This window comes from Heterodontus francisci, chromosome 25, assembly GCF_036365525.1.
Source record: "Heterodontus francisci isolate sHetFra1 chromosome 25, sHetFra1.hap1, whole genome shotgun sequence".
In the NCBI taxonomy this organism is placed as follows: Eukaryota; Metazoa; Chordata; class Chondrichthyes; order Heterodontiformes; family Heterodontidae; genus Heterodontus; species Heterodontus francisci.
The window spans coordinates 58409174-58432336 of NC_090395.1; the positions used below are offsets into that span (position 1 = coordinate 58409174).

At 43.8% G+C, this 23163-nt stretch overlaps 2 protein-coding genes across 5 annotated transcripts in view; one reads left to right on the top strand and one right to left on the bottom strand.

The window, feature by feature from the left end:
- Positions 1–12540, bottom strand: part of LOC137383889 (6-phosphofructo-2-kinase/fructose-2,6-bisphosphatase 2-like) — a 105759-nt gene extending 93219 nt beyond the window's left edge. Inside the window, exon 1 of one of the 3 annotated variants that reach the window (XR_010977481.1) lies at positions 12427–12540. Coding sequence is in view for 1 of the 3 variants with exons in the window: in XM_068057257.1 (XP_067913358.1) it covers positions 12427–12448 (22 nt within the window). In the remaining 2 variants the exon portion in view is untranslated. The remainder of the gene's footprint in view (positions 1–12426) is intronic. The other 2 variants (XR_010977482.1, XM_068057257.1) reach the window with 2 other exon arrangements.
- Positions 12541–12684: 144 nt separating this feature from the next.
- yod1 (YOD1 deubiquitinase) overlaps positions 12685–23163 on the top strand; it is a 36171-nt gene continuing 25692 nt past the window's right edge. Inside the window, exon 1 of one of the 2 annotated variants that reach the window (XM_068057258.1) lies at positions 12685–12789. In XM_068057258.1, coding sequence (XP_067913359.1) covers positions 12695–12789 — 95 coding nt within the window. In that variant the 5' untranslated portion in view covers positions 12685–12694. Of the gene's footprint in view, positions 12790–12995; positions 13015–23163 lie in introns of those variants that run through there. The other variant, XM_068057260.1, reaches the window with a different exon arrangement.

The following is a 23163-nucleotide window of genomic DNA, read 5'->3' on the forward strand; positions in this document are numbered from 1 at the left end:
TCTAATGATGACCACGAAACCTTTGCGGATTGTCGTAAAAACCCAACTGGTTCACTAATGTCCTTTAGGGAAGGAAATCTGCTGCACTTACCTGGTCTGGTCTACATGTGGCTCCAGACCCACGGCAATGTGGTTGACGGTGACTCTTAAATGCCTTCTGAAATGGGTTATAGCAAGCTACCCAGTTGTTTCAAACCACTACAAAGTCAAAAGGAATGAAACAGGATAGACCACCCAGCATCAACTTAGACACTGGAAACGACAATGGCAAACCCAGCCCTGTCGACCCTGAAAAGTCCTTCCTACTAACATCTGGGGGCTTGTGCCAAACTTGGGAGAGCTGTCCTACAGACTAGTCAAGCAGCAGCCTGACACTGTCATACTCACCGAATCATACCTTACAGACAACGTCCCTGACACCACCATCACCAGAGGTGGCGGCACAGTGGTAGACATTCGGGAGGGAGTTGCCCTGGGAGTCCTCAACATCAACACCAGACCCCATGAAGTCTCATGGTATCAGTCAAACATGGACAAGGAAACCTCCTGCTGATTACCACCTACCGCCTCCCTCAGTTGGTGAATCAGTACTCCTCCGTGTTGAACAAAAATTGGAAGAAGCACTCAGTGTAGCAAGGGCACAGAATGTTCTCTGGGTTGGGGACTTCAATGTCCATCACCAAGAATGGCTCGGTAGCACCATTACTGACCGAGCCAGCCAAGTCCTAAAGGACATGGCTGCCAGGCTGGGTCTGCAGATGGCAGGTGTGAGGGAACCAACAAGAGGGAAAAACATACTTGACCTCGTCCTCACCAATCTGCCCGTCGCAGATGCATCTGTCCATGACAGTATTTATAGGAGTAACCACTGCACAGTCCTCGTGGAGACGAAGTCCCATCTTCACATTGAGGATACCCTCCATAGTGTTGTGTGGCACTACCACTGTGCTAAATGGGATGGATTTCGAACAGATCTAGCAACGCAAAACTGGGCATCCATGAGGTGCTGTGGGCCATCAGCAGCAACAGAATTGTACTCAACCACAATCTGCAACCTCATGGCCCGGCATATCCCCCACTCCAACATTACCATCAAGCCAGGGGAGCAACCCTGGTTCAATGAAGAGAGCAAGAGGGCATGCCAGGAGCAGAACCTCAAAATGAGGTGTCAAACTGGTGAAGCTACAACCCAGGACTACTTGTTTGCCAGACAGCATAAGCAGAATACAATAGACAGAGCAAAGTGATCCCACAACCAATGGATCAGATCTAAGCTTGGCAGTCCTACCACATCCAGTCGTGAATGGCAGTGGACAATTAAATAACTAATTGGAGGAGATGGATTCACAAATATCCCCATCCTCAATGATGGGAGAGTCCAGCACACATCAGTGCAAAAGATAAGGCTGACGCATTTGCAACAATCTTCATCCATCTCAGCCTCAAGTCCCCAGCATCACAAATGCTGGTCTTCAGCCAATTCGATTCACTCCACATGATGTCAAGAAATGACTGAAGGCACTGGAAACTGCAAAGGCTATGGGCCCTAATAACATTCCAGCAACATCACTGAAGGCTTGTGCTCCAGAACTTGCTACGCCCCTAGCCAAGCTATTCCAGTACAGCTACAACACGGACATCTACCCGGCAATGTGGAAAATTGCCCAGATATGTCCTGTACACAAAATGCAGTACAAATCCAACCCAGCCAATTATCGCCCCATTAGTCTACCCTCGATCAGTAAAGTGATGGAAGGTGTCATTGACAATGCTATCAACCACTTGCTTAGAAATAACCTGCTCAGTGACGCTTAGTTTGGGTTCTGCCAGGGACACTCAGCTCCCGACCTCATTACAGTCTTAGTTCAAACATGGACAAAAGAGCTGAACTCCAGAGGTGAGGTAAGAGTGACTGCCCTTAACATCAAGGCAGCATCTAACAGAGAATGACAACAAGGAGCCCTAGCAAAACTGGAGTCAATGGAAATCAGGGGGAAAACTCTTCCTTGGTTGGAGTCAAACCGAGCACAAAGGAAGACGGTTGTGGTCGTTGGAGGTCAATTATCTCAGGTCCAGGACATTACTGCAGGAGTTCCTCAGGTTAGTGTCCTAGGCCCAAACAGCTTCAGCTGATTCATCAATGACCCTCCCACTATTAAGATGTTTGCTGATGATTGCACAATGTTCAGCACCACTGGCAACTCCTCTGATACTGAAGCAGTCTGTGTAGAAATGCAGCAAGATCTGGACAATACCAAGGCTTGGGCTGATAAGTGGCAAATAACATTTGTGCCAGGCAATGACCATCTCAAACAAGAAAGAATCTAACCATCTCCTCTTTACATTCAATGACATTACGATCGCTGAATCCCCCACTATCAACTTCCTGGGGGTTACCATTGACCAGAAACTGAACTGAAGTAGCTATAATAAATAGCATGGCTACAAGAGCAGGTTAGAGGTTAGGAATCCTGCGGCGAGTAACTCACCTCCTGACTCCCCAAAGCCAGTCCACCATCTACAAGGCATAAGTCAGGAGGTTGATGGAATACTCTCCACTTGCCTGGATGGTGCAGCTCCAACAACACTCAAAAAGCTCGACACGATCCAGGATTGGCATACCAATGCCCGCTTGATTGGCATCCCATCCACAAACATTCACTCCCTCCACCACCGATGCGGAGTGGCAGCAGTGTGTACCATCTACAAGATGCACTGCAGCAATGCTCCAAGACTCCTTAGACAACACCTTCCAAACCCACAACCTCTACCACCTAGGAGGACAGGGCAGCAGATGCATGGGAACACCACCACTTGCAAGTTTCCCTCCAAGCCACACACCATCCTGACTTGGAACTATAATCGCTGTTCCTTCACTGTCACTGGGTCAAAATCCTGGAACTCCCTTCCTAACAGCACTGTGGGTGTATCTACCCCACATGGACTTCAGCGGTTCAAGAAGGTGGTTCACCACCACCTTCTCAAGGGCAGTTAGGAATGGGCAAAAAATGCTATCCTAGCCAGCAACGCCCACATCCCATGAACAAATAAAAAAAAACTTGGCTTATCTGACCCTCTTTTGATTTGTCACAACTTTCAGATTGTGCTCAGGTCTAAATGAAAGGCAAAGCTATAAATATACCATTAGAAGCTGAACACCAGCTTAGGTGAAAATGAAAGCTTAATTATAATTCCCTTTCATTTGATCCTGGATAAAAAAACTTGTATTTATGGAACACCTTTAATACAATAAAACATTTCAAAGCACTTCACAGGAGCAATCAAATAAAATTCCAGAACTAAATAGAGATATTTGGACAAGTGACCAAAAGTTTGTCAAAAAGGTAGGTTTTCAGGAGTGACTAAAGGAAGAAAGAGGCAAGAAAGGCAGAGGGGTTTAGGGAGGTAATTCCAGAACTTAAGATCTAGGCAGCTAAAGGCACAGCTGGTTATGGTGGACCAAAAGGAATCAGGGATGCGCAAAAGGCCAGAACTGGAGGTGTGCCAAGATCTCAGAGCTTTGTAGGGCTGGAGAACATTACAAAGATAGGGAGGGAAAGGCCATGAAGAGATCTGAAAACTAGAATGAGAATTTTAAAAATCGAGGGCTAAGCAGATTAAGAGCTAATGTATGTCAGTAGCACAGGAGTAATTGGTGAGTAGGACCTCTTCTTTGGCCTCCTTATCTCGAGAGACAATGGATAAGCACCTGGAGGTGGTCAGTGGTTTGTGAAGCAGCGCCTGAAGTGGCTATAAAGGCCAATTCTGGAGTGACAGGCTCTTCCACAGGTGCTGCAGAGAAATTTGTTTGTCAGGGCTGTTACACAGTTGGCTCTCCCCTTGCGCCTCTGTCTTTTTTCCTGCCAATTACTAAGTCTCTTCGACTCGCCACACTTTAGCCCCGCCTTTATGGCTGCCCGCCAGCTCTGGCGGACACTGGCAACTGACTCCCACAACTTGTGATCAATGTCACAGGATTTCATGTCGCGTTTGCAGACGCCTTTAAAGTGGAGACAAGGACAGCCGGTGGGTCTGATACCAGTGGCGAGCTCGCTGTACAATGTGTCTTTGGGGATCCTGCCATCTTCCATGCGGCTCACATGGCCAAGCCATCTCAAGCGCCGCTGACTCAGTAGTCTGTATAAGCTGGGGATGTTGGCCGCCTCGAGGACTTCTGTGTTGGAGATACGGTCCTGCCACCTGATGCCAAGTATTCTCCGAAGGCAGCGAAGATGGAATGAATTGAGACGTCGCTCTTGGCTGACGTACGTTGTCCAGGCCTCGCTGCCATAGAGCAAGGTACTGAGGACACAGGCCTGATACACTCGGACTTTTGTGTTCCGTGTCAGTGCGCCATTTTCCCACACTCTCTTGGCCAGTCTGGACATAGCAGTGGAAGCCTTTCCCATGCGCTTGTTGATTTCTGCATCTAGAGACAGGTTACTGGTGATAGTTGAGCCTAGGTAGGTGAACTCTTGAACCACTTCCAGAGCGTGGTCGCCAATATTGATGGATAGAGCATTTCTGACGTCCTGCCCCATGATGTTCGTTTTCTTGAGGCTGATGGTTAGGCCAAATTCATTGCAGGCAGCCGCAAACCTGTCGATGAAACTCTGCAGGCACTCTTCAGTGTGAGATGTTAAAGCAGCATCGTCAGCAAAGAGGAATTCCCTGATGAGGACTTTCCGTACTTTGGACTTCGCTCTTAGACGGGCAAGGTTGAACAACCTGCCCCCTGATCTTGTGTGGAGGAAACTTCCTTCTTCAGAGGACTTGAAAGCATGTGAAAGCAGCAGGGAGAAGAAGTAATAACCACAGAAAGGAAGAAAATGGAAAAAGAGCCAAGATGCACTTCAGTTATACAATGCCCTTTCAATTTTCAAAATATATACAGCTTCTTAACTATTGCCTTTTCTCTCTGTTTTCAAAGATTGAAGAATGTTTCCAGCAAATAACTGAAATAGATCTAATAATAAAGAATGCAGATACTAGGGGGGAAACTTGGAATGAAATAGCTGGACTAAAATAGAGATGGCAGAAACAGGTCATGTTCACGAATCAGCTATACAATAATTGAAACAATACTGTCCACTGAATGTCATGTTGTGCAACATTGCAGGAAATTTCAAACACAATCTGCCTGATTAATAATGGGCCTGAATTTTGTGGAATGGCATGTTGAGCAGCGAATGCTGCTTAATGGACATTTTAGCAACTTGCGCATGTTGCGCCAGATTTGAGTCATAAATTGCCAGAACGTCAATCCATTAATGGCATATTGAGGTCAATAGTAGGTTGGGGACCTTACAGACCCTATGGTCAATGGCTTACTCCACATGGGACTATAAAAAACCGAGAACCGACACCATGGGCAAGAATTTCCCCAGAGGCTTTGGGACTCCATCAGGGTCAAATGGGGGTCAGAAGCCCGCACTGTGTGGAAAACAGTCACCCAGCTACGATTTTTACCAAATTCTCCAATTAGCGGTCAGAGGGAGGGCTCGCTGTCCAATTAAGAACGGCGGGTGGACTCTACGAACATACATTCCACATTTCCACCTAAGCCATACTAGAAGCTGGAGAACCAGAAAGAAGTCTTCCAGCACTGAAGAAGCAGCAGGTTGTCTTGTCAGGTAAGTAAGAGAGTGGGTGCTGCCATTTTGAGGTGCCTTCTCTCCAACATTTTTTAAAGTTAAAATAAAAAAAGCCCTTAGCAGTATGTTGTCATGAAGACCCCACCTACCAAGAATGAGGCATATTAATTGTCATATGAACATTAATTTTAAATTGTTGCTGGACTGAAAAGATAACTTGTTTCAAGAAATCACAGCAGTGATTGGAAACATTTTTGCATGCGAAGAGACAGTTGCCTGGAGGGACAATAGAACTGCTCCCTGATCCAATTAACCCAAATGGATTTTGATTACCAGACACTGAATATGGAACAAGCCAGCATTCCATTCCCCACCCCCCACCCCAATTGCGGGTGTCTGCTAAGATGAAAGGAATCCACAAAAATGCAGTGGAGTTTGTTTTAAAAGAAACTAATCATATGACTAGCCTGCTGGCCCAGGTTTGGTTTTGAACTGCTCACAGAACAGTTTGGGTTAGACTGCAACTGAACTTGAAGAGCGAGCCTCTCTCCTGCCTGTCTCTCTCTCATGAGTTTCCAGATCCACTTAAATCTCAAGAGAAGACTCCTACATTGAAACAAGTTTGAAAGCGTCCACTGGGCCCCAATGAAATGTCAAGATTTAACTGCAATCAAAGACTCTACATCAACCTCAAAGAACAGTAAATAAACCCCAGCTATTGATTCAAACTTTTCCTCTTCATTCTTTCTACTTTTCTGTCTCTATCCGCATGTGTGTTTATCGCGTATGCATGCTAGTATGGTTGCATCGCATATTCGTTTTAACCGAATTAGAGTTTTAAGGTTAATAAATTTAAACAAGAAAGGTGCAAGTTTACGAAAACTTGCCTGGTTGATTTCTTTGCTGTCCAATTGGACAGCAGTGGACAATGATTCACTGAGGGGGAGCTAAAAACAGTGTTTTAAAAACTAAACCTTGTTACGGTCAAACCAGGCAAAGGCTGAGAGGGAACCCCTAGACCCCTTTCTCACCTGGTCATAACAATGTAGATGAGAAGTAGCAGGGGACTAAGGATAGCAACAAAAAATGGCACATTGCAACTCATAGCATATCTCACTTAATACATTATTAGCTGTAACTTTTACTCATTAATAATGTTGCATGCCGTTAATGTGTAATTTCTATGGTATGGGAGAAAAAGAACGGATAGATTTCAAAGCAGTATTCATCAAAAGGCACCTATGATCTGTTCCTGCTGTTCACATCTGTAAATGTTCATTGATCTCTCTAGACTAGCTAGTAAAGATGTTCTAGTTGAATAAACATAAGTCACTTGATCTCTGAAGTTTCCACATGATTATTCTCAATTCACAAGGGAAACTATTAATCCAGATTCACTGAGCTTTAGCAGTAAACCTGCACCTGTACTCCTGGACTCAGACACTTTCCTATTTTAACAAACAGCAGGCATATGATCCATGGAAGGCCCCTAAATCTCAAGAAAAATCTCTTCTGGAATAAGGCAAATACAGCTGAAAAGTACTCTTCATTTTGGCTTAGGCACAAATATCAATAAGTCTAACATATGCTTACAACCAAATCACAATAAGCATAATTATCAGTGTTATCACGAGGCTTATTTAATGCATTAGCACTAATATGCTCCAAGAAAATAAACTAGGTTTAAACCAATATATTTTTATGATGCGCTAAACATTATTTTCTGTAATATTCTTCAATTATCATCTCAAATTCCCCCATCAATGTCAGTACCAATTGCTGACCTGTGACCAATGCATCTCAGTCTTGTTTCAGAAAGTTGAGCATATATATATGAATGATTTAGATGAGGGAACTAAATGGAATATCTCTAAATTTGCAGATGACACAAAACTGGGTGGGAGGGTGAGTTGTGAGGAGGATGCAGAGAGGCTTCAGGGGGATTTGGACAAGTTGAGTGAGTGAGCTAATGCATGGCAGATGCAGTATAATGTGGATAAATGTGAGGTTATCCACTTTGGTAGCAAAAACAGGAAGGCAGATTATCTCAACAATTATAAACTGAGAGAGGGGAATATGCGAGACCTGGGTGTTCACGTACACCAGTCGCTGAAGGTAAGCATACCAACGGTCCAACAGGCCGTAAAAAAGGCAAATTGTATGTTGGCCTTCATAGCGAGATGATTAGAGTACAGGAACAGGGATGTCTTGCTGCAATTATACAAGGCCTTGGTGAGGCCACACCTGGATTAGTGTGTGCAGTTTTGGAATCCTTATCTTAGGAAGGATGTTCTTGCTATAGAGGGAGTGCAGCGAAGGTTTACCAGACTGATTCCTGGGATGGCAGGACTGATATATGAGGAGAGATTGAGTCAGTTAGGATTATACTTGCTGGAGTTCAGAAGAGGGGGATCTCATAGAAACCTATAAAATTCTAACAGGACTCGACAGGGTAGATGCAGGAAGGATGTTCCCGATGGTGGGGGAGTCCAGAACCAGGGGTCATAGTCTAAGGATACAGGGTAAACCATTCAGGACTGAGATGAGGAGAAATTTCTTCACCCAGAGAGTGGTGAACCTGTGGAATTCACTACCACAGAAAGTAGTTGAGGCCAAAACATTGTATATTTTCAAGAAGGAGTTAGATACAACTCTTGGGTTTAAAGAGATCAAAGGATATGGGGCAAAAGCGGGAACAGGTTATTGAGTTGGATGATCAGCCATGATCATAATGAATGGCGCAGCAGGCTCGAAGGGTTGAATGGCCTACTCCTGCATGTTTCTATGTTCCCTCTACTTGGAAGGACAAAATCTGTCTGAGATTTTCAGCTTGTGGATTAAGTATGAACATTTCATTTGTCCACATAATTCTTTACTGAAAAACCATCCAACCTGTGCCTGTGGGAAATTCACAAACTTACCATTACTTTTTACTGAGAACAGCAACACTGCTTTTGGCAGTGAAAAGTTTAAACACAAAAGGTACATGGCATTAGTTGCGTACACATATCAAAGCAAAGAAGTATGCAAGATGAACCAGTTTCAAGATTATGCGACTTATTTTACCCCATACCCTCCACCTACCCCCTATCTATCCCGGTGTTAGACAAGACCACTGTACCTAAAAGCATGCTGCAACTGCCCAGGCCCATGAGTACCAGTATTTCTTGTCCCAGTCAGCCACGTAGCCTGGGAGGAAGCCCAGGCACGTGACTTACACCTGGCCAAAGGGGGAGGATTTTCAAGTGCAGTTTAGATCTGGTCGCTTTGATTTGCTGAATTTCAGCTGTTGCCCATGGGGCCTTCTGGCTGCTGTAGATCAGCTGTGTGTGTTTTTCAAAATATAGAACTGACCTTTTGGATGCTCTTTTGCCCCCTCACATCTCATTTACATTAAAGAAGTTGGCTCGCACCTCTTAGAGGTACGGTTTTGTTTGCCCAAGGAAACCCTGTAAATCTGGAAATGATACAAAGTGATGGAAGGCCTGGTGAAACGTGTCCACCCTTTTCTTTCAGCCTTTGTGTCTTGGAATGGAAATTCTCCTGGGACAAAATAGGCAAACCTGCACCTTCTATATTTTAGTAATAATAAACCCAGTACAAACAAAATTGCAGTACATTCACAATAACATTATCGATACAACTATATTTCATGCCTTCCAACTCTCTCATTCTAATCCATCCCTTCAATATGGACTGGATGGTCCTAGATGCTAGTGTAGAGCATTGTAACTTACTGTGCTACTTAATTCCTTCCGAGCTCAATGTATTTTAAGCCATTGTTTGTATGTAATTTCTTGGGTTAATTTTGTCACTTGATAGACCCAAGGAAGACCATTTGGCCCATTCTAGCTTGTTCATTCAAAACTAATGGACAGCCCCTCTTCTCCAGCAACATCTTAGTTCTGAAATAACTCCAGGCTGGTTGCCTCCACTATCCTACCCAAAATCCATTCTACACATGAAAAATGCTGTTCCTGACAGAAGTTGAAACCTGTATATACCTCAGTGAGGTACATCCTTAGTCACTTCCTTTCAAGATGAAGAAAAAAAGTTCTCCCCATATTGTCGCCTCTTCTCGGCATCACCTGGAGCCAGACCTAGATTGTGTCCCTTTTATCTAAGTGGCCAAAACTGAACACATTCTTAATGTGGTCTGACCCGAATACATACACATTCTTTATGACCCATTGATTCGTTCAGGTTGAGCCCCTTTCAACTTCACTATTCGTCATTTTAATACCATTCATGGAAAACATAAGGCACCTATTTTTCCTTCCTAGCTCCCTCTCTTCCCATTCCTTATCAATTTAACTCATTCCATAATTTCTCGAGGATTTTTAAAAAGGAAATTAATTTCATTCATTTTATCCATTTATTTACAAAACATGATTGAAAACACATCATTTTTTTGGCCGTGATGTTGTCACAATGAAAATAATGGTGGTTCTTCTTCCCCCTCACCCCCCACAAAGGAAGCAGATTTGCCAAACACGATTTCATCAAGACAATTCTCTTTTAGCATTCTTTAACTCACCTTTTAGACAATTCTACCTAATGCACATTAACTACAATAATTTAGAGCCATCTAGATCATCAGTCTCTGTTTTATTAGCAGAGTTTCAATTTTGAGATGTCTGTTTTTTTTTTAAATTCTGGCATGTCCTTACCAAAATAAATAACATATGCCTGCAATGGCCTACATCCTTGGATTCTAAATGAGGTGGGGGCAAGAATAGTGGATGCATTTGTTTTGATCTTCCTAAATTCCCTAGATTCTGGAATGGTCTCAGTGGATTGGAAGGTAGCAAATGTAACATCGCTGTTCAAGAAAGGAGGGAAAGAGAAAACTGTGAACCATAAGTTAGATGGCCCACACCAGCTGTTGGGAAAAATGCTGGAATCCATTATTAAGGAAGAGGTAACAGGGCACCGAGAAAATCGTAAAGTGATTAGGCAGAATCAACGTGATTTGATGAAAGGGCAAATGTGCTCGACAAATCTATTCGGAGGTTTTGAGGATGTAACTGGCAGGATAGATAAAGGGAACCATTGGTATATTTGGATTTTCAAAATACAATAAGATGCCACATGTTGTTACACAAGATTAGGACTCATGGGGCTGGAGGGGCAACATATTAGCAAGGATAGAGGATTGGTTAAAGGGCACAATACAAAGTAGGACTAGATGGGTCATTTTTGGGTTGGCGGGATGTCACTAGTGGAGTGCCTCAAAGATCAGTGTGTCAGCTGTTTACAATGGGCCAAATAGCCTCCGTCTGTGCTGCATTATTCTACATTGGCTTCCATGTATGTTGATCATACAAGATAAAAGAGACTAAGTGCAATGTAACCAAGTTTGCTGACAACACAGAGTTAGATAGGAAAGTAAGCCATGAGGAGAATACAAATGGGGAAATTTTAACATTTGGACCCACCGGAACCGGGGGTACCCAATTGCAAGTGAGGAAACCCGAAAGCCTGGGTTTCCCTCTGTATGTTGTTTTAACTCTTCAGCCTGTTTGACACAGCACAGACAGGTTGCCTATCCAGAAGTCAGACTGACTGACAGGCTTGGCTTCCAGTCAGGCACAGAATACTGAAGTGGGGGGACCCCAGCACAATGTAGGTTCGAACTCAGAACTGGGGGTGGGGGTTCTGATCCCTTGCCACAAGGTTAGGGGTGGGGTGGAGTTCCAATTCCCAATGGATGGGTTGATGAGATGAAAGTGATTCCAATCACCACCTCTGGCTGGTGGAGCAGAGGGTGGGGGAAAGAGAGAGAACTGTTTCATCCTTGGCTCTGATGGGCAGCATGTGTTCCAATTCCTAGCCCCAGGATGGGGGCAGATGGAGCTTGGAGGGCTGGGAAGAAGCACTGCTGCTCCTCCTGGCCCACAAGGATTCCATTCCACAACACCACCCCACCAGCTGTCATTGCCTCACTGCAGCTGCTGAGTTTTTTGGAGGCCCAGGAAACCAGTCCAGCCACAAGTAAACTGGAGGTTCAGTCTCATTAACATGTTTATAATGCCAACCTGCCTCCTCAGTGTTTTGGTTAACCATGCCCCATCCAACAGGGATAAAATTCTGAGAAGGCTTGACAAGGGTAGATGCTGAATTCCTCTGGCTACAGAGCATAGAACTGGGAGTCAGTCTCAGAATAAGGGGTAGGCCATTTAGGACTAAGATAAGAAATTTCTTCAAAGAATCACAGAATGATGATGCCAAATCTCTGCAACAGCAATTTAACTAGTCCCACGTCTCCGCCTTTTCCCTGTAGCCCTGTAAGTTTTTTTTCCCTCCAGTTGAAATTTCAGGTCGATGACCTTTCATCATCTGATAAGTTAATGTTGACTGTTTCTCTCTCCAGCGATGCTACCAGACTGGCTAAGTATTTCCAGCCTTTTTTTGTGTGTGCGTTTTGTTCAAATTTCCAGCATCCCCTGTATTTTGTTTTTATATTCGTGGGACTCCGTTTGTTTTGAAATTTAATTAGGGAAATATCGTTATCGCGTATGAGGATTGTTCCATTGAAACGTTAACCCTTGCCAGATTTTTTTGACATCTGTGATCATTTAAAAACAAAAGGTTGTACTGAATCTGCAAACTAGACACCAGCCCAAGTTTACTGTAACCTTGCACCAGCCACCCTTCGTCAGGGAGACTCAACTGCAAGTTCATCATACCAAAAACCTGGCGTCCCTCCCCTCCACCTCAAACAGGTCTCATTTTTGAAAAACGGTTAATGTTGAGCAATACAATAAATTGTGTAATCTCCAGCTGCTCCATTTTGACCTTTATTGTCCCCTCACCGTCCTTCTTAACTTACCTTTCCTCACAGACAGCGACATCTTACCGGCCCCGCTTCAAATGCTGCCTTGGCTGCCCACGTGACATCGCAAAAACCATTAAGACGTCACGCGCGCCACCCTGCCTCCCAACCACCGAGGCCGGTCGAAGGGGGCGGGGCTAAATGCTGGGTTGAAACCATCTGGAAGGGAAGAAAAAGAGGGGAAGCGAGTTGAAGCCATCTCGGGGGAATTTGGAGGGGGTTGGGTGTAAAACCGAGGCGCTTCAGCCTTTGTGATGTAAGACGCATGCCCAGTTACAGCGCGCCGACTTGTGTTGGGAGTGTGGGGTTGTGTTTGTCGCTGACCATCGCACAGTTTCGGTTCTGCAGCCTGCCCTTTATGTAGGTAAACAGTTGTATAAAATGTGTGTTATGGTTTGAGATAAAGGAGATGGAAGTTGGGTATGTGGTTATGGGGCAGTTGAACATGCTCAGCCTTTCCATTAAGCGAGACTGCAATAAATAAGTAAAGAAAGAAAGTTGAGTCGGTTGCTCTGGGTGGCCGACTAGGCCCGGTTACCATTGAGACGTTGCTGCGGGCATCTCACCGTGCATTTATGGCAAAAGGTAGTATGTTTCTATCCCGGGGACTGAGGCTCTACATGGTTAAAATGCTGTAGGACTTTGCTGAGGAGAATGGGGTATTTTGGCTGGGATTGTGTGGGGAAAATAGTCCCGTTACGGCGTAGAAAGCAGCATATAATAAATGGTCTAGGTGGTGATGAAGGGAAATCCGGTGGAGAGCGTTGATGGGATGAAAAAATGATTAATTGGGAACATGGATGTGATTGAAACGTTAATATAGGCTTTGATCAGTAAGTCGGACGGTAGAATGCTGTGCATAATGTGTTTTGTAGCCTTAAAATCACACGAGTAATATGGTAGAATAGGAATGAGAGGAATAAACAGTCAATCATTACGGCAGTGTACTGTAAGGGATCAAAGTAGGACCAATAAACGTGCTGCATTGATTATATCTACCAATCACGATTGCAATCTGTTAACAGGTTTTGGGTGTACAGGAGGTAAATTGGAAATACTTTTTATAATATACAGCCTGGTTACTAACAGTAGACTAAATTGAGATGAATGAATAATTGACACATCTGAGGGTTCAGGTACAACCTGGATGCGTCTGAGAAGTGAGATTAAAAAGTATATTTTGATTTGTGGACTTTATTTGAACTTTGCTTGATTATATCCTTGAAATTTTATCTACCTTTTAAAGGCCATTTTAAGTCTGTTAAGGAGTTAATTTAGTTTGTCTATTTCTGTCTGTTGGGAGGCTCCATATTTGACCTCTCAAAGGTTCGTTTGTATCATGGGTTAACAAAGTATCTTTTGTAGTATAAAATAGGTAAATGAGACAATAACTACTGTAATCATGTTTAAATTATTCCTACTGCTAAAGGTTTGTATTTACATTGTGCCTTTTATGACCTTGGGACATCTTAAAGTGCTTTGCAGCAAATTAAGTACTGTTGTAAAGTATAAAATGAGGCACCCAATTGTGCACTCACAAACAGCAATATGATCAAATAATATGTATTGGTGATGTTGAGGGATAATTGTTGGCTATGACAGCAGGGATAGCTCCCCTAACTTTTCTTTAAAATAGTGCCACAGTTCTTTTACATCTTGCAGACAGGTCAATGGTTGAATGTTCCTGAAGGTGGCACCTCCCAACAGTAAAAACAGTAAAGCAATCCCACAGTACTTCATCGAGTGTTGGCCTAGATTTTGTGCTCGAGTCTCTGGATTGGGACTTGAACCCCCCCCCCCCCCCAAAAGAATCTGACTCTGGGAAGAGTGCTACTACTGAGCCATGGTTGATGACAGTGTTCATGTTTTCTAGTTAAGATGAGTTTGTTCAGGTTTTTTTTGGGGGGGGGTGGTGGTGTGGAAGGGTACAACAGACCAAAGCCTTCCATTCTGACATTTCCAACCCAAGCTTGTATGGAGTTTTTGTTTTACTATGCAAGCAATTCTGTTTTAACGCACGACTTGGTATTGTACTAAAACAGTTGGCATGGGAGAATCTCTTGTAGAATTTTTAATTTTTTTGTTATTGCAGCACTATTTGACATTAAATACATGAAAATTGGTTGACTAACCCCAAATTAAACAATCAGGGCTGGTGTCCTTGAGGATAGTGATGACCAACTTGGGAGGTTGCAGCAATAGTATATACCAAAAAAGAAGTTTTTAAAAAAGTTTTTGCTTCATTAAATTGTGAAAAACAGATCCATCTCTCAGGATCAGTTATCCTCTAATTTTGCTCTTTCACTCTTTCCTGCTTCCCACACCATTCTAATTTCCTGGATCACAGGCCACCTGCAGTTGAGGAGGTTGCCCAGCCAACTTGTTTCCAGGCCTCTCTGTTGCATTTGTGCTGTTACTAGTGTTGCTGAGATAGGGATCTCAACCAAATTGTGTTTTGTTCCACACTGGGTGATCTAAAAGCATGCATTTGTTTTGGATGCAGGGAGTCATTTTGCTACTTGAACCAGAACTTACACCTATAGTTGTGACCTTAATGTCTTCCATGCTAAAGTTCAAAAGATTTACAGTAGTAAGAACTGAGTTGGAGAGGCTGGTGGATAAAGCTGTGCTGATAGGTTACAAGGGAAGCACATTTGTCGCTACTCTCCCTCTTGAACTGTCTGATCTATTGACAGTTCTTAAATTTTTTTCCCAGCCAATGGCACCTTTTTTCTCTGGAGTGAAACTGATGCCAGCCTGCAGGGCGTTGGCAACCTAGCTTAATGTGATTCTATACGAGGTGTTTTGACCTATATGCTCAAAAACAAAGTTACGCTTTTTCAAAGTTTAATATCCAAACAAAATGACGTACTTGCAGATCTGATTTAGGAGAACGAAGATGTTGACCATATCAAATCAGTCTTTCTTGTGGGCCTTGTCCAGCACAGGCAGTTTCTTGAGGTACAAGATGAAATTGTTCAAAGACCTTCTCTCTGTTATATTTGTCTACCATGGTGACTTATTTAAAATGAAACTGTAACCTCTAAGACTACAACAAGTTGCATTTGTATAGCACCTATAACAGAGTAAAACATCCTAAGGTGCTTCATAGGAATGTTACCAAATAAAATGATTGAATATACAATACTACACAAAGGCGAAGTAAACATTCAACTTCAGTATATATTTCTACTAGTGGGTGTATCCAGACAGCTAATAGAATTACATAACTTATACAATCGAGAACCAGGCCATTTGTCTTAACTGGTCTATGCTGGCATATATGCTCCACGCGAGCTTCCTCTCTCCCGCTCTAGCAGATCCTTCTATTGATTCTATTGCTATCTCCCATTCATCACCTCTAGACTTGACTATTCCAATGCACTCCTGGCTGGTCTCCCACATTCTGGCCTCCGTAAACTTGAAATCATCCAAAACTCTGCTGCCCGTGTCCTAACTTGCACCAAGTCCCGTTCACCTATCACCAATGTGCTCACTGACCTACGTTAAGCAATGTCTTGATTTTAAAATGTTCGTCCTTGTTTTCAAATCTTTCCATGGCCTCGCCTCCTCCCTATCTCTGTAGTTTGTCTTGAATTTGGAACTGGAGTCAGCTATTAACCTCTCAAGCCTGTTCTGCAATTCAGTGAGATTAATAACTGATCTGCGACCTAACTCCATATATCTGTCTTTGCCCCTTATACCTTTGAGTAAATAAAATCTATCATCTCAGATTTAAAATTTACAATTAATCCTGCATCAATTGTTATTTGCAGAAGAGAGCTCCCTTTGTGTGAAGGTCTGGCTCAAATTTTTAGACAATGGCCCCTAGTCCTAGACTCCCCAACTGGTAGAAATAATTTCTCTCCGCATCTGCAATATGTGTTCCTCTTAATATTTCAAAATCTTGATCAAATTGCCCCTTAGCCTTCTAAATTCCAGGGCGTACAACCCTAGTTTGTGTAATTGCTCCTCATAATTTAACACTTGGAGTCCAGGTGCTATTCTGGTAAACCTATGTTGCACTCCCTCCAAGGCCAATATATCTTTCCTAAGATGTGGTGCCTAGAACTGATCATAATACTCCAGGAGTGGTCTAACCAGGATTTTGTATAGCTGAAGCATGACTCCTAAACCCTTGCATTCTAGTCCTCTAGGTATAAAGACCAGCATTCCATTAGCCTTTTTGATCATTTTCTGTACCTGTTCATGGTGACATTTTAATGATTAATGACCCTCACTGTTTCTAGCCTTTTTCCATTTAGAAAGTACTCTATTCTATCCATTTTAGGTTCGTGTGGATGACCTTGCATTTGCCTTCATTGAAATCCATTTGCCAGAGTTTTATCCATTCACTTTATCTATCGATATCTCTAATTTTCTGCTTCGATCTACACTGCTTACAATGCCACCTATCTTAGTGTCATTGGCAAATTTGGACATGTGGATTAGTAAATAGGGTGAATAGTTGCGGCTCCAACACAGATGCTTGCGGGACATCACTAGTTGCATCCTGTCAATTAGAGCATCTACCTGTTATCCCTACTCTCGGTCTCCTGCCACTCAGCTAATTTCCATGGCTGGCATCCTTCCATCTTTGAAAGATGATGGACACGCAGCAACCAATCTATTTAGGTGGGGTGTCTTCTCTTGGTGCACCTATGCTGTTGGCTACGAAGGTCAATCCTTGAGATGCAGGTTCTGTCACAAGTGCCACACGTGGAGCTGCCAAGCAGAATCATAGAAAAGTTACAGCACAGAAGGAGGCAATTCAGCCCATCTTGTCTGCACCGGCTGAAAAAACTACCCGCTCAATCTAATCCCACTTTCCAGCACCTGTTCTGTATCCTTGCAGGTTACAGCACTTCAGATGCATTTCCAGGTACCTTTTAAAAATGTTGAGGGTTTCTGCCTCTATCACTTGTCCAGGCAGTGAATTCCAGACACCCACCACCCTCTGGTGTGAGTTGTTTTTGACGTCTGTGCCTGTTGCCAAGCTGCTGCAGCAACTGGTTGTCGTGGTAGTACATGTCAGTCCACAGGATGTGTCGCCATTTCCCTCTTTCGCCAGCTCATGATCCTAGGTGCGATAGTCAACATTTAGGGCCTTCATGTCACACTTGCAAGCATCCTTGAAGTGGAGCCTTGGGCACCCCACTGGTCGACTGGTCCTGGATACCTTGTCATACAGAAAGCGACCGCCATCCATCCTGCGGACATGTCCGATCCAACAAAGCTGCCTCTGTTTGATTAGTGCCAACACACTTGGGAGCTGGGCCTTTGATAGGACTGTTGCATTTGTGATTTTGTCCTGCCCAGATATACCCATAATGTGCCACAGACAGCGAAGAGGGAAATTATTGAATTTTGTTTTCTTCTTAGTTGTAAGCTGCCATGTTTCACAGCCGTACAGCAAAGTGCTGAGAACACAGACCTTATAAACTATCAGCTTAATCCTAAAGGTCAGCTTGGTGTTGTCCCATGCATATTTTGCAAGTTAGCCAAAGGTGGTAGATGCTTTTCCTATGTGTGTATCGAGCTCTGCATCAAGGGACAGATTGTCTGTCACCGTGGACCCAAGGTAGCAAAATGTGCTAGCCACTTCCAGTGGGTGTTATTTAGTGTGATCAGGGGCCTTGTCCCATGACCATGATTTTCTTAGATGCTTATAGTCAAGCAGAACACCTTACAGGCATGGAAGAGGCTGTCCATGAGGCTTTGTAGCTGAGTTTCCATGTGAGTGACTAGCGCAGCTAATTTCCTTACCAGGTCAATTAAATTGCTTTCGATTCCATGAGCTTCAAATTTAGGTAGAAACGTAGAAAAACAGGAGCAGGAGTAGGCCATTTGGCCCTTCGAGCCTGCTCCGCCATTCAATATGATCATGGCTGATCATCCAAACTCAGTACCCTGTTCCCGCTTTCTCCCCGTATCCTTTGATCCCTTTAGTCCTAAGAACTATATCTAACTCTTTCTTGAATATATTTAATTATTTGGCCTCAACTGCTTTCTGTGGTAGAGAATTCCACAGGTTCACCACTCTCTGGGTGAAGAAAGCTCTCCTCATCTCAGTCCTAAATGGTTTACCCCTTTATCCTTAGGCAGTGACCCCTAGTCCTGGAATCTCCTGCCACTGGGAACATCCTTCCTGCATCTAGTCTGTCAAGTCCTGTTAGAATTTTGTAGGTTTCTATGAGATCCCCTCTCATTCTTCTAAACTCTAGCGAATACAAGCCGAATCGACCCAATCTCTCTTCATACGTCAGTCCTGCCATCCCAGGAATCAGTCTGGTGAACCTTCGCTGCACTCCCTCCATAGCAAGAACATCCTTCCTCAGATAAGCAGACCAAAACTGCACACAATACTTGAGGTGTGGTCTCACCAAGGCCTTGCATAATTGCAGCAAGACATCCCTACTCCTGTACTCGAATCCTCTCACTATGAAGGCCATCATAAGATTTGTCGTCTTAACCACTTGCTGCACCTGTATGCTTACTTTCAGCGACTGGTGCACAAGGATACCCAGGTCTCGCTGCACATCCTCCTTCCTCAATCTATCGCCGTTCAGATAATCAGCTTTCCTGTTTTTGCCTCCAAAGTGGATAATCTCACATTTATCCACATTATACTGCATCTGCCATGTATTTGCCCACTCACTCAACCTGTCCAAATCACACTGGAGCTGCTCTGCATCCTCCTCACAACTCCCACTCCCACCCAGCTTTGTGTTGTCTGCAAACCTGGATATATTACATTTAATTCCCTCATCAATATCATTAATATATGTTGTGAATAGCTGGGATCCTAGCACTGATCCCTGCGGTACCCCATTAGTCACTGCCTGCCACTCGGAGAAAGACCCGTTTTTTCCGACTCTTTGTTTCCTGTCTGCCGACCAGTTCTGTATCCATGTCAGTACCTTACCCGCAATCCCATGTGCTTTAATTTTGCACGCTAATCTCTTATGTGGGACCTTATCGAAAGCCTTCTGAAAGTTCAAATACACCACATCCACTGGTTCTCCCTTATCTATTCTACTAGTTACATCCTCAAAAAATTCTAGTAGATTTGTCAAGCATGATTTCCCTTTCGTAAATCCATGTTGACTTTGTTTGATCCTGTCACTGTTTTCCAAGTGCTCTGCTATTGCATCTTTTATAATGGACTCTAGCATTTTCCCACTACTCATGTCAGGCTAACCGGCCTATAATTCCCTGTTTTCTCTCTACCTCCTTTTTTAAATAGTGGGGTTACATTAGCTACCTTCCAATCTGTTGGAACTGTTCCAGAGTCTATAGAATTTTGAAAAATGACCAGCAATGCATCTACTATTTCTAGGGCCGCTTCCTTAAGTACTCTGGGATGTAGATTATCAGGCCCTGGGGATTTATTGACCTTCAATCCCTACCACTACCGATTTCATACAGTTGCTCCTTCTCACTTGACCCTTGGTTAGCCAACATTTCTGGGAGGTAATTTGTGTCCTCCTTTGTGAAGATGGAACCAAAGTATGTATTTAATTGGTCTGCCATTTCTTTGTTCCCCGTTATAAATTCCACCATTTCTGACTGTAAGGGACCCACATTTGTCTTCACTAATCTTTTTCTCTTCACATATCTATAGAAGCTTTTACAGTCAGTTTTTATGTTCTCTGCAAGCTTACTCTCATACTCTATTTCCCCTTCTTAATCAATCCATTTGTCCTCCTTTGCTGAATTCTAAACTGCTCCCAATCCTCAGGTTTGCTGCTTGTTCTGGCTATTTTATATTTCTCCTCCTTGGATCTAATCTAATCCCTAATTTATTTTGTAAGCCACAGTTGAGCCGCCCTTCCTATTTTATTTCTGCACCAGACAGGAATGAACAATTGTTGTAATTCATCCATGCGCTCTTTAAATGCTAGCCATTGCCTATCCGCTGTCAACCCTTTAAGTAACATTCCCCAATCTATCATAGCCAACTCGTGCCTCATACCTTCATAGTTTCCTTTATTTAGATTCAGGACCCTAGTCTCGGAATCAACTCTCACTCTCCATCTTAATGAAGAATTCTATCATGTTATGGTCGCTCTTTCCCCAAGGGACCCCGCACAACAAGATTGTTAACTAATCCTTTCTCATTACACAATACCCAGTCTAGGATGGCCAGTTCTCTAGTTGGTTCCTCAACGTATTGGTCCAAAAAACCATCGCGTACGCACTCTAAAAATCCTCCTCTACAGTATTATTGCTAATTTGGTTTGCCCAATCTATATGTAGATTAAACTCACCCATAATTACAGTTGTACACTTATTGCATGCATCTCTAATTTCCTCCTCTACATCACCACTGCTGTTTGGGGGTCTATATACAACCCCCATCAATGTTTTCTGCCCCTTGGTGTTTCTTAGCTCCATCCATACAGATTCCGCATCAGGATTCTCTGAGCTAATATCCTTCCTCCCTATTGTATTGATTTCTTCTTTTACTAACAATGCTACTCCACCTCCTTTCCCTTTTTGCCTGTCCATCCTAAACATTGAATACCCCTGGATGTTCAGTTCCCATCCTTGGTCACCCTGCAGCCATGTTTCCGTAATTGCAACTATATCCTATCCATTTACGTCTATTTGCGTGGTTAATTCGCCGACCTTATTGCTGATACTGCGGGATTGAGACACAATGCCTTTAGGCTTGTCTTTTTAACATTCTTAGTCAACTTAGCATTAATTCGCACTATGGCCCTATTTGTTTCTTGCCCTTGATTTCTATGTCTTCCACTTTTGCCTTTTTGTTTCCTGTCTTTCGTTTCTATCCTTGTTTCCTCCTCTTCAGTCTCCCCGCTAAGGTTCCCATCCCCCTGCCATTCTAGTTTAAATCCTCCCCAACAGCACTAGCAAACACCCCTGTGAGGACATCGGTTACAGTCCTGCCTGGGTGTAACCCATCCTGCTTGTACAGGTCCCACCTTCCCCAGAACCGGTCCCGATATCCCAGGAATTGAAATCCCTCCCTCCTGCACCATTTCTCTAGCCGCGCATTCATCTGGTCTATTCTCCTGTTCCTATACTCACTAACACGTGGCACAGGAAGTAATCCTGAGATTACTACCTTTTGAGGTTCTGCCTTTTAATTTCGGTCCTAACTCCTTAAATTCATCTTGCAGGACCTCATCCCTTTTTCTACCGATGTCGTTGGTACCAACATGTACCATGACCACTGGCTGTTCACCCTTCCCCTTCAGAATGTCCTGCAGCCGCTCTGAGACATCCTTGACCCTAGCACCAGGGAGGCAACATACCATCCTGGAGTCTCGTTTGCTGCCAAAGAAACGCTTGTCTGTTACCCTTACAATTGAATCTCCTATCACAATGGCTCTCCCAGTCTTTTTCCTCCTTTCCTGTGCAGCAGAGCCATCCGTGGTGCCATGAACTTAGCTGTTGTTGCTTTCCCTTGGGAGGCCATTCCCCCCCCCCCCCAAAAGTACTCAAGGTGATATATCTGTTTGTTTGAGAGGGGGATGGCCACAGGGGACTCCTGCACTACCTGCCTGCGCCTACTGCTCCGCCTGGTAGTCACTTATCCCTTTTCTGCCCGTGCAGCCATTACTTGCAGTGTGACCACCTCGCTAAATATGTTATCCATGACCTCCTCGGCATCGTGGATGCTCCACAGTGAATCCATCCGCAGCTCCAGCTGCGCAATGCGGTCAGCCAGTAGCTGCAGCTGGACACACTTCCTACACTTATGGTCGCCAGGGACACTGAAAGTGTCCCTGATTTCCCACATAGCACAGGAAGAGCATGCCACGGGGCTGAGCTCTCCTACCATGACTTACCTTTAGATTAAGCTCCTTAGTTACTCCCTTTAATTTGGAGTACTAATTACTCTAGGGACCTTATTCCACTCCAAACACGACCTACTACAATCTAAAGTTCCTACCTTTACTTTTACTTCAGCTACTGAAAGTAGTAAAAAAAAAAGTAGAAATACCCACCTGTTCCTACTTAGCAATCAGCTGCCTCCCCTTGCAGCATGTCACTTTCTCAACTGTGACGTCAATCGTGGAACTCTCTTGCTGTCCCTGTGAGAGTATGCCTCTTTTAAGCCGCTGGAACTCCCGCTCACTGGTGCCTGTCCCCTGGTAGGTCCGCCTTGATCTCAGTCTTTCCCACCACCACTGCTCTTTTGAACTGTGCCGGTCTCACTTAGTCTTGCTCCTTCCCACTGCTGCTGCTCTTTTAAACTGTGCCGGTCTCGCTCAGTCTCCTTATGGACTTTATCAAATGCCTTTTGGAAGTCCATATAAATAACATACATTGACATTGCCCTGTCCACTACTTTAGTCACCTCTTCAAAAAATTTGATCAGGTTTATCAGGCATGACCTACCCTTTATAAATCCATGTTGGCTCCCTCTGATCAGCTGAAGAGGGAAATTATTGAATTTCTTTTTCCTGGTAGTGCAAGGTGTTCAGTCACTCTATCCTTAATTGTAGACTCTAGTAATTTCCTGACAGCGAATGTTAGGCTAACTGGTCTATAATTCTCTGGTTTTCCTCTCTCATCTTTCTTAAATAGTGGAGTAACATGTGCAATTTTCCAATCTAAAGGGAATGCTGCCAAATCAAGAGAAATTTGGAAAATTATAGCTGGGGTATCTGCAATGTTTTCATTTCCTTTTAAAACCCTGTGTGGAAACTATCTGGCCCTGGGATTTAACACTCCTTAATGCCATTATTTTCTTCATTACTG